Genomic DNA, 11,639 nt, shown 5'->3' with positions numbered 1-11,639 from the left:
TTGTGGTCATCTGCCACCCACGGAACTATGGGCTGTGCTATGTATGTGCAGCTGGCTGGAGCTGCTTGGGCAATTCCTCTCCTAGCTATGGTACCCACTGTCCTTCCTGAGTTTATATCAACTGTTGTCAGGCAACATCTTGAACCACTCCTTCTATGACAAGGAACTTCCTCTGCACCTGTCTTGCTCCAAAACCTATCTCATTGAATTCTGGGATTCATCTATTATTGCTACACCATGAACACTGGGCTATGGATCTCCTAGGGCAGTGGCTGCCAAAAAGCTTTCTCCACACGTGGGTCACACTGCACACTGATCTTCATCAGCTACAACAGCACCATCTTCCTAAACATCAGACCTGGCAAAACTCTCTCCAAAGAAGTCAATAAGACTGTAGCCTTTGTAACAGCCCTGCTCACCCCTTCAGCCATGACTGTTCTATGAGGACAGATGCAGAGGTTGAAAGGCCTTCACAATACACGATCACAAACCCTGGGACCTGGCCAGATTCAGTCGAGCAGTTTAGGGGGAGGCACAATACCTGGCTGGGTGAGAAGACCCTTGTCTAGTTTCTTTTGTTTTTCCCCAAAAGGGTTTTATTTATCACAACAGCATTTGTAAAGATTTGAAAAACACATTCAAGATAATTTTATTTTGAATAAACACTTTTGTTCAGTTCATGTACAGTGTCAGTTTCTCAATAAATTCAGTCTTTTGCCATAATGTCATTTTCCCAGGGAGATGAGAACAATGATCTGTACAGTTATTCTATGTTGGTCGCTCTGCACAGAAATCAAAGCCATCCCACTCCACAGAAGCAATTTATACCAGAAGGTAATTTCAAGCTGTAAGAAAGGTAAGGTTGTTCAAAACTCAGAACTAATTTAAATATAGACATAATCAGTGGCAGGAGATCCTGGCTTTTAAATTTCTTTCCTATCCCAAATATCTTCCCACTCACCCTCCACTGGTTTGGTGTTCCAGGTTCAGAGGTTCAGTGTTCCAGTTAATACAGTTAGAGATTTCTGGACAGCTAATACAAGAGTTTATCATAATACATGTAAACCTCAAAGGAAGCCAAAAGCTAGATTTTTTCTTAGCTGAGGTGTTGTAGGAACAAGACATTAAAGGCATGGATATTTTTCAGGAGAAAAGGAAAAGGCATCCAATCATTTTTTTCTGAAGAAAGTTAGGCTTGGCCATTAGTAACCAAGACCTACATAGAAGGAACTTCAGGAGTTGGATAAGTTGAAAAGTCCTTGGTCAAAATCAGAAATTTTCTATAGTGGCTCTTTTTTAAATTTTCTATATATTCATCAACTTACTTCACTGATTTTCAAGTATTAAATTTCTTGATGTAAATATGTTTCTGGCAACAAAGCCTGAAAGATATCGAGGAAAAACAACAAATGTTTAACCAGCAGCTCTCCATGTGCTGACGTTTAGCATCTGTGGTGAGTGTCTGATTTCAAACTATTAACATGACATCTCTGAGCTTGGAGCTAGTAAATTATGCTCAGAAGCAAAATATTGTACAACATTTAGACCATACTAATCCAAATGACAGAAATAACCTGAAAAGCATGAATTAAGATAAAGTGTGGTGAGGCAGGAGCTTTTTCTAAATTTTTATCACCTTTGTTTTTAGCATGTTTTTTTTTTTCTTACTGTGGGTTTCTGTTTTCCAGTCTTTAATGATTGTGTTTAATTCCTGATGCTTAACAACCAGCTCTTAAGAGCATCACCAGATTTCCACCACTGAGTTTTCCCTTAGATCTTGTCCCTCATCTTTGTCATTGCCATTTCTTTCAGTTAAACATGTGCTAAATCCTGTGCAGGTATCATGGCACTGCCTTTCTATGTTTCTCTGTCTTGCAGACAGCAATCCCCCAGATAAGATGTGAGGGACACACCTTCTCCAGTAGCAGTTGGAAATCTCACAACTCATACCCCTGTTATTTCTACCTCCCTGGGTTGATGAAAAGCTCACCCAGAAGTTCTTGGGTCTCCCACCATGGTGTGAGTCCAAAGGATTGTATCGAAAGTCCTTACCCTCGTCATGGTGCAAGCCAGTATAATCCAAAGAGAGGAGATGCCACAGATTTCCTCTCCTCCACAGACATAGAGCAGAAGACCAAAAGACAGATATTCCATGTTCTCAGTGAGGACCTGAACAAAGCTGCCTAGAGGGCCACATTTGACCAGTGCAGCTTCTTGAAGAGAGGCCACCAAACATTTCAAAATGCTGAGCTCTCTCTGAACTTACATGAGTTATCACACAATTGAAACCAATTCCAGAGCTGGAAGTACACAGTCCCTTTTGTGGATATAGTACCATTGCCAGGGCATACAAAGCTTTCTGCTGGTACTTCTACCACATCCTCTGCATACCTGCTGGATTCAGAGATGGCCTGTTATGTTATTTCAATGAGCAAAGTATCTTGGAGAAGATACTCCCAGGTCTCCTGACTCCCTGGATCTGATGAGTGAAGGTGTGCATGGCTACTCTCCAGAAAGCCCATTCATTAATTCCATCTCCCAGAGCCTTGATTGCTAACACAACATACTATTTTGTGTCTCCATTAGGCTATGTAGTCAGTTGCCTCTCCAAAAATTCACATTTCCACTTCACAGTCTATGAAACCGTTTTGTGTACTTCAAAGCCCAGCTCACACAACAAAAAGTTGTTTCCACAGAACTTTCAACTTAACAAAAGAGGAGGCACTTGCTCCCCTGCACTCCCGAATGCTTTGTATGATTCTATCTTCCCACAATAAATTCATAGCTCCTTAATTTAAGAACCATGCTTTACATATCTTTGTATCCCCTGCGCCTAGACTTTGTACAGAAGGTATTCAGTAAAGGCCAGCTGTCTTTTATAATGAGGTTTTTCAATGAATTTAGAACACAAGTTAGCACTGTAATCTAAGCTATGGGATGCCATCTTAGTCAATAGTAATAGAAAAGTAGTAGACAAACCAAGGAAAGGAATTACTGCATTCCACTCTCAGTTGTCTAAGTGATACCGCAACCAGTTCTAAAACCTACCTAGTAACAGGGGCCAGAATGTGGGTAGCCAGAGTTCTGGAAACTTTTCAGCAGCAACCTCTCCCCTGTAAATGTGAATATTTTGTAAGGGATATTGATACTTATTTTGCTAGTTAGCCTATGTCATTCAAAGAGGGACCTGTTGTATACTGCATGAGGGATTACAGTGGCACAAGGGTTTCAGCTTAAAATTTCAAACTGCAGCTAAAGAAGGAGCTGCCTCAGCCAGCTTTGCGTGCCCTATCCCTGGGCTTGGTGCAGGAGAGCCTCTACTCGAGGCTGAACCATGTGCTCCAGTGAGGACGCCTGTGTTCATCTGGCAGGATACACATGGATCAGCCACAAGCTCCCATGCAATTCCATGAGGCTAAGGTTTTGTTACCTCATAGCTTAAAACTGGGGAGACTTTCATAACAACTACTTTGACTTAGGACTGAATCCCAAGATTCCTTCCAGCAAGTCGGGAAACTCAAATTTCTGTCATGATTATCCCGGAGACCCATTTGCCACTGTGACAAGGGGAGCACCTGTTCCATCAAGACAAATGTAGGGAACCTAAACATCTCTAGATGATGTCTACACAGGATTCTAACGCAAGTCAGAGGCTGGACCATTTAGCTAAAGCCACTCAGACAGTGTAATACCACAATAGGAATAAAATCTTGGGAACCTTTTTCCTGCTTACTCTCTCCAGATGTGGGACTTGGAACAAATGTCACTGTTACAAACAGATGTGACTTCACGTTCCCTCATCTAGAGCCCTTCAGATGGAGACTAGGAGAAGGGCTTTCAAATACAATTTCCTAATTGAAAATTCTACGAGCAAACTGTCTAATCAGTCCTGCTCAATCGCTGATGTGCACAGGAATTGCCCTGTAAAAACACATTCTAATTCAGGCAGTTTGGAGCGGGGCCTGAGGTTCTACATTTCTAACAAGCTCCCAGGAGATTACACTTGCAGCGACAAAGGATCAGGGTGAATTTTGTTAAGCACCATCACGTGGTCTCATCCTGTATGTGACGGGTGTTTATTATGGAGGACTAAGGAGAGCCATATCTTCCCCTGAAGTGACCAGTGAGAGATTCCAGTCTTAAGAAAATCTCAATAAAAAAGCAGGCAATGAGCTGCCATAAGCTGTTGATTGTGTTTAATTTTTTAAAGATGGGAATGTGCAGAGGTGAAAAAGTAAACAGGAAAGAATCCCTCAGGAAGAAAACTCCAATTGGATTTGGAGGGTGGTTATTTTAGGAGGACAAACGGAAAGAAAGTATCTGCATATCAGAAGGAGATAATTGCTCTTAGTTCAGTTTTTCACGAAGTTTGCAAGGAGGGTAAATAATTAGTCCCTTGAGAGATGAGGGAGAGAATGTTCCTAGGCTGAAAAACGATTTCCCCACTGTCCTTTTCAGCAGAATCAGAAGTATCTGCCCCCTTGTTAATGAAGCCCAGAAATGCAAAACTTTCCTATGCTAGTTTTTTTTTTTTTTAAAAGAGACAAAGCTTAATTGGAGAGCAAACTAAATGGAAATAGTAAGAGATTAGTGCCTCTAGGCTGTGTACCCTGAACTTCTCCTACATTCATGCCCTGTCCTACTTGGCTCCATGGGGTGGCCCCACACGGAGCTATCCACATTGCATTTTACTACCAGGGTCTCTCCTCAAGGTGTCCTGTGGACAGAGCTAGGTTCAGAAATGAGAACTCTGCACTTACTTTTTGCCTTGCTCTGTTTATCCCAGCCTTGTTCTGACTCAATCTGGTACATAAAATCAAACATCAGAGCTATTCTCACCCTGCCATCATCCCATTAGCCACCCACAAATTTCCCAGGAATGCCTTCTCTCATCTCTCCTCCCACCCAGTTACCACAGCGTTGATCCAACTCATTTTCTCTTCATCTGGTTCCTCCCAGCTTTGGTTTCCCAGCCAGAAGCCCTAGTAATCTGGCCAGCCTGCTTTTAGGGAATCCAACCCCAGAGGACCCAGGCAATTGGCCCTCCCTCTGGGACATGGACCTGAAGTTCTGTTGGAGAAGACAGTAGTAGTCCTTGTGGAGGGGAAAGCAGGGAGTCTGAGAGTGGAGGTGCAGCTGTCCTTTCTTTCCGCAGTGTATGAAAAAGATAAGGCCCTCCCGACCTTGGAAGAAGAATTGAACAGTGGCTCAGGGAGCCATTACTGCTGAGAGGCAAAACACTTTGGGACTATCAGCGAGAAGTGGGTTCCCTGGGTGTGCATGGTGTTTCCATGCAGGAAGAGTCCCAGACAGGGGAACCAAGGGAGAAACACAGTTTCTTCAGTGTTGGGGTACCAAACTTCTCTATCCTTCATAGAGAGCCTCCCTTTCAAAACCCCTCCCCTTTGTGCCAAATCCAGTTCCTGAGGTAGGGACACACCCAAAATAAAAACTGCACACACAAAGACACATAAAGAAATGTAAGGAAAACTCCAGAGCCAAGACTGGGGAGGGGAGATTTTAATAGCAAATTTTAATAACAACGGTTACACTTACTGAGCTCTTACTGTATCCTAAATCCCACTGTAAGAACTTTATTTGGGTATCCCATTTAATAGATATCTAACCATTTTTCACTCCATGGTAGCTTGAAATCCTCCATTTCTTAACCATCAGTCTCAGAGACACTTGCCTTTGAGACAATTGAACAATGACATATGTTCAGTAGCCTTTTAGTGCAAGAGCCAAAACTTATGTGGGGATGAGGAAATGGGAGAGGCCAAGAAGGTGGAGATGGGAGAGCCCAGTCTGGATATCAGGTATCCACGGGCAATGAGAGTCCTTACTCTTAATGATGCTACAGGTAGATGCTCTCCACCTCACTTATCTGCGGACTGCTGAGTCTCTGAGGAGGATCCTTTGGGCCATGTCCTCAATAACCTCCTTGACCTTCTCACTCCGAAAGGTAAAGATGAACGGGTTGAGGAAAGGGGTTACCACTGCAGTCATCAGAACCACCGTCTTGTTAAAGTGTGTGGATGGCCCTTGCCTGGCCTCACATAGATGAAAATGGCACTGCCGTAGCCCAGAACCACCACTGTGAGGTGGGAGGCACAGGTAGAGATGGCCTTCTGGCACCCAGAGGAGGAAGGGATGTGGAGCACAGCAGCCACAATGAGGATGTAGGAGACCACGATAAGCAGCATGGTGGTCACCACAAACAGCAAAGACAGGAAGAAGTCCATGAGCTCAATATGACGGGTGTCAGAGCAGGACAGGTTGAAGAGTGGGGCAAAGTCACAGAAGTAGTGGTCAATGACCTTAGGGCTGCAGAACCAGAGCTGTGTTTTCTGCAGAGTAGGTAAGACAGTAGAGAGGAACCCAACCACCCAGCAGGCCACCACCGGCCTCACACAAACTGGGCCACTCATAATAATAGGATAGTGCAGAGGGCAACAGATAGCCACGTAGTGATCAAAGGCCATGACTGTGAGGAACAGGAAGGTGGTAGAACCCAGAGAGAAGTAAAAGAATGACTGGGTCAGGCATTGAGCCAGAGACATGGTCCTGTGTGGAGACAGCATGTCTGCCAGCATCCTATGAACCACAGTGGACATGACCAGCATCTCTGTGATGGAGAAGTTACAGAGAAAGAAATACATGGGAGAGTGGAGGCGGGAGTCGAGGCAAGTGAGGACAATGATGGCCAGGTTCCCCAGCATCATTAGCATGTATAGCAACAGGATGAAGCCAAACAGAAGAGTTTGGAACTCATGGAGATAAGAAAATCCCAGAAGAACAAATTCTCTGACATTGCTGTGGTTACTCAATGCACTTGACACCACTTCTGTGTGATATCTGTAAAAGATCAAGAAATCTTAGAGGAAAATGACTACCAACTTCTCCCTTGACTGAGCCCCTAATGGTGGCCTGGATATCAAGCATACGACCCTGTGGGCATGGTTGATCTCAATGTCCAGCTGGAATACTGCCAAAGTGTAGAAGCTACCTGAGGCCAGAAACGCACTGGCTGTGACGAACAGATTTAGGAGTCAGCTATGTTCTTCTTCTACCTTAACTCTTTCACAGTTTCATCCAACATACTTACCAAGCACCAGTTCTGTACAGGATATTTGGCTGGGTCTAGGGATAAAGTGGTAAACACTGTCTAGCTAACTTCCAGATTTAACTACTTTGATCAAATAGTAGTTTCTAATTAAAAAGATTTCTCCGTGTGCCCCAAATTCTGGAGGAAATACGTTATACATTGCTTTTTCATCTATTATACTCAATTCTTGGGATAGTTTTGTTCTCTGTGATATGTTAGGCCACATGTAACCCCTTCTTGAAACTGCTTGTGTCCTGGACAACAGGGATCCCAGACTCTACACATTTTCCTCCAGTGCTGACTTTGCCTTACCTGGCCTCTTCTCCAGTTGCCTGTCTTTTCATCACTGTTTAATACAGATTCTTCACCTTTCTCTTCTCATTCTTTTCTTTCTAAATCTAGTCTCTCCTGCAGAAATTTCACTTCTCTTTCTCTTTTTTTAAATTTACATCAGTCCATGCTTGCAGTATGTAATGATTAAATTCATTGTGAGGAGTTGCTGCATGTACATACACATCTTCCTTCTATTTTTCATCTCCTTCCTCTCCCTTCATTTCTTGGTCCCATTCACTTTCGCAAAAGACCAATCTCTTTTTCCCATTACCTTTTATTGTGGTCTTAATTTAATTAGTACAGGTGCATATTACATTCATTGTGGGAAGTCACCCCTCTCTCAACCAATCTTGAAAAAGTAGGTGAATCTCACATCTGGATTGCTGGCCTTCTCTTAAGTCTCAGCCTACATCCCACACAACCTTATGACCCCCCATTACACATTCAGTGCATCTGCAAATACCTAGCCATCCTTGACTCCTTCAGCACTGATATCATCTTCATAGCCTCCACTTCCTCATTATCTAAGGGTGACACTGCAAAGGACTGCTGATATTTTTCCTATTCTTTCTAAACCACTCAAATTGCTGTTTTTGAAAATATTATTTTTTCAGCCTTTTCCATAGCTACCATCCTAGTTCAAGAGTTCATTACTTGTACAATAATATACTTAATATATTTTCTTCATAGAGTCCCCTCTCTCTACCCCTCTATGCACTGCTATTATATTTAGTTACCTAAATGACTATGCCCACTGGCTGCCTTTCAAAATCTGAGGCAATAAGATTTCATTTATATATTAAAAATATACAAAATCAATTCATGTTAAAATCCATTTATTAAACTAGCAAGCCATCTCCCTCCATATGGGAAAAGACTACAAGGACACATTTTAAAATACTGGGATTTTTTTTTTTTCTTCTTCTTTTTTTTCTGGTACCGGGAATCAAACTCAAGACCTCATGCTTGCCAGGCAGGCGCTGCACCACTGAGCTAAATCCCCAGCCTGGCATTTTAAAATATTAACAATGGCTGTCTCTGCCTATTATTAAATTATATGTATAGATTTTCAGGTATACATTATTATATTTTAATATACATATTCATAGCGATCTGATTACTACAGTCAACCTAATTAATATGCCCATGGCTTCACACAGCTACTTCTTGCGTGTGTGGAGAAAAAATTTAAGATCTAATTTTTTAGAAAAATTTAAGTACATCACACAGCACCATTAATTATAATCCCCACCCTATATGTTAAACCTCTAGAACTTGTTTATACTATCAAACTGAAACAAATAAGTGATCCCATCCATCTTTCTCCAAGTATTTCATGCCACAGGCTTTGCAATTCAACTCTCTGTTAAAATTCCCATAGGGATAGCTCTACCATCCTCACATAAGAACTCTGTAGAGCCCTGGGACCCATCGGAAAGTCCACTCCCTGTTTCTCATCTTTCCTTCTGTCCATGTCACGCCTTTCAATTCTCCTGCTTAAATTATCCCTGTGCCTTTTGATTCCCAAAACAATTTCCTATCACAGAAGATGGCTCTTTTTTTAACACACTGAAAATGCAGATAGGGTAGTAGTTGTACTGTTCTCCTGGATCTTTGCAGCTGTAAATTTGATCATCAGGGACCTATGGCTGCTGGGCTTCTGAAGTGACTGACAGAACAGGATTGAGGAATAAGAGAGAGGGTCAGCAAGAAAAGGATCCAAGTCTTTGCTGGGTTTTTGGAAAGACAGATGGTAGGGGGAGGACACAGATGAATAGCACTCTGGGGCAAGCCAAACAGCTAGCAGCCAGAATTGAGTGGCAAAGAATAATCAAGAAGATTGTGTGCTAAGCAGCCAAGAGTCTAGGAAGGCTCAGAGAATAAAGAGACACAGCAGGGAAGAATTGAAGCCGAGCTCCCCAATCCTATCTCTGAAGAAGGAGCAGAAAGAGTAGGGTAGATGGAAATTCAGGGCGAGGAACAGCACAATGAGATTGACACAGGCAGTGGAGTCGTATCACAGTGAGACTCACTGCTGCACCGAAAATCAGTGATGTGCTCTGCCAGAGATGTTGGTGCTTTAGGACCACAGCATGAACAAAACAGTCCTCAACCTTCCAGCCAAGTCCGAGAAAAAGACTGCAAGCAAGGTGAAAATGATAAACCGTGATAATCTCTGAGGCACCTATGAAGAGGCCAAGACCAAGACAGGGGACTTACCAATGCCCGTCACATCCTGCTGCCCAGGTCCAGGCACAGCACTCAGAGCTCTGAGCTGGTAGACTACAGGTGAAGTGCAGGGGGTTGAAGAATGCAGAGCGGTCCTCTTCACACTATCTGCAGGCGCATCCATAACCAGGGACCTCTGGGGAAGTCCACAGTACACAAAGACCACATATTACTAGGATGGACACTTTCCACCACACCTGCAGGGTGCTCTTTCTATCTGCTGCTTCTCCCTCCTGCTGTCCAGCCCCTCCTGGAACTGACATGTAATCACAAAGACGGCAGCCTCCCTCTAGCAGTCCTCGCAGCCCCTGGTCCTGTTGATGTGCTTCAGCAATGTCTGGAATAGGAGTGTGACAGTGGGTCCAGAGAGCAGCAGCCTGTACTGGGGACTTCGGCCCATCCCAGCACCCTCGTCATTTGGGAAACAATGAGCTCCTGGGAGCAGGCAGGCAACTGGAGCCCACAGGGGCCTCCTGGGGGATTGGAACTGTTCTCCCTCCCTCTCCGGTCTCCTGTGGGCACAGAGCTCAGGGCAGACCTGACAGTACTAACATCTGTGTACTGGGGATAGTGGGAGTTGGATGCATTTACTTAAAACACAGACAACTCAGAAACAAATTCAATCAGCGAAGAATTCTCCTGATCTCTAGTCACCTACAAGGGAAAATCCAGGCCCAATGTCTTATGGGATTTTTCTTTTTTTATAAACTAAGAATAAGAGGGACAGTGAAGTAGGAGAAATATCTCTTTTAGAGAAAATAAATGAATAGGGTCTGAGCACCAAGCTATTGGGTACCAAAATGAGAAACTGATGATGTATAAATTATTTGAAGTGATAATTTTATACAGAAGCATGTCTATGCACATGCAAACACACACCCATATACACAAGGATATGTATGTGTATATAGTAGCTCCACCTTATCTGTAGCTCCACTTTCCATAGTTAACAGTCACCTGTGGTCAAACACCATCTTAATGGAGAATTATAGAAAGAAGCTATCAATACATTTTGAATTGTGTGCCTTTCTGAGCAGCGTGATGAAATCGCACACTGGCTTGCACCATCCCATCAAACATGTGGATCACTCCTTTCTTTATGTATTCTTGTTCCCAGCCCAATCCTCTCTTCTTCTGGCTACCAGAGGAGAACAACTGTCCTCCACCATGTACCGCTGCAGTGATGTTTCTGTCTTGGAGCCAGCTGACCATGGACTGACACTTCTCAAACCACAGGCCAAAATTAACCTCTCTTCCTTTAAGTTGCAGGTGCCAGGTATTTTGTCATAGCAACAGAAACATAGAAGACACAGAGCTTAAATAAATTCTATTAGCATAATGTACTCACATGAAAATTGTGTTAACAAAATAATAGCAAATCAACACAATATATCATCTCAAAGATTAAATCTAGTGTATAGCTCCACAGACTTCTGTGTGTCTAAGCTCTAAAAGAAAAGGTGTGAAGGCAGATTGTCAAGGATATATGACAGTTGTGCATCTGTGAGAAACCTATCACTCTTTTTTTCTCAACTTGTCATCCTTTGCCTAAATCCTTACGCACTTTTTGTTTGTCCTGGAGCTTCAAATCTCTAGTTGGACTCATGTTTAATTTGATGATGGGCATAGTCATCACCCCTGCAGTGCTCAAATACCAAACCATCACAAATATAAGAAGGGGTTTGGAACCCCTGAGTCATTTTAAGCAGTTTTGTAGCATATTTTATGTGTATCTAGAAACAGGAAGTGATTCTCCTGAAACAATAAAAAGGTAGAGAGAGTAAGGTAAGTTGAAAAAGTGGGAGTGAGGGAATTGTTTTAAGAAGCTTGATTTATCAAGAAATAAATAACAATAGAGGTCGAACTGAGTGAAGTAAAAGTTTTCCAAGAGGAAAACATCAAAAATAGGATGGGAGTTGAGGTGGAGAAAACCACCAAAGAATCACTAATGCAAGCTGGCTAAGAAGGA

The 11,639-nt window shown here is 42.9% G+C and overlaps 1 protein-coding gene across 1 annotated transcript; it reads right to left on the bottom strand.

The window, feature by feature from the left end:
- Nucleotides 1-5,883: 5,883 nt before the first annotated feature.
- Nucleotides 5,884-9,794, bottom strand: LOC102026881 (olfactory receptor 6V1-like). Its single transcript, XM_013504917.1, is given in 4 exon segments — nucleotides 5,884-6,038; nucleotides 6,041-6,858; nucleotides 7,074-7,143; nucleotides 9,662-9,794. Coding segments are annotated over 4 exon segments (1,176 nt in total).
- Nucleotides 9,795-11,639: the final 1,845 nt, after the last annotated feature.

The sequence above is a fragment of the Chinchilla lanigera genome, unplaced genomic scaffold (genome assembly GCF_000276665.1).
Source record: "Chinchilla lanigera isolate Chin_1 unplaced genomic scaffold, ChiLan1.0 scaffold00093, whole genome shotgun sequence".
Taxonomy (NCBI): domain Eukaryota; kingdom Metazoa; phylum Chordata; class Mammalia; order Rodentia; family Chinchillidae; genus Chinchilla; species Chinchilla lanigera.
The sequence above is the reverse complement of the archived record's forward strand: the minus strand, read 5'-3'. Positions and strand labels throughout refer to the sequence as shown.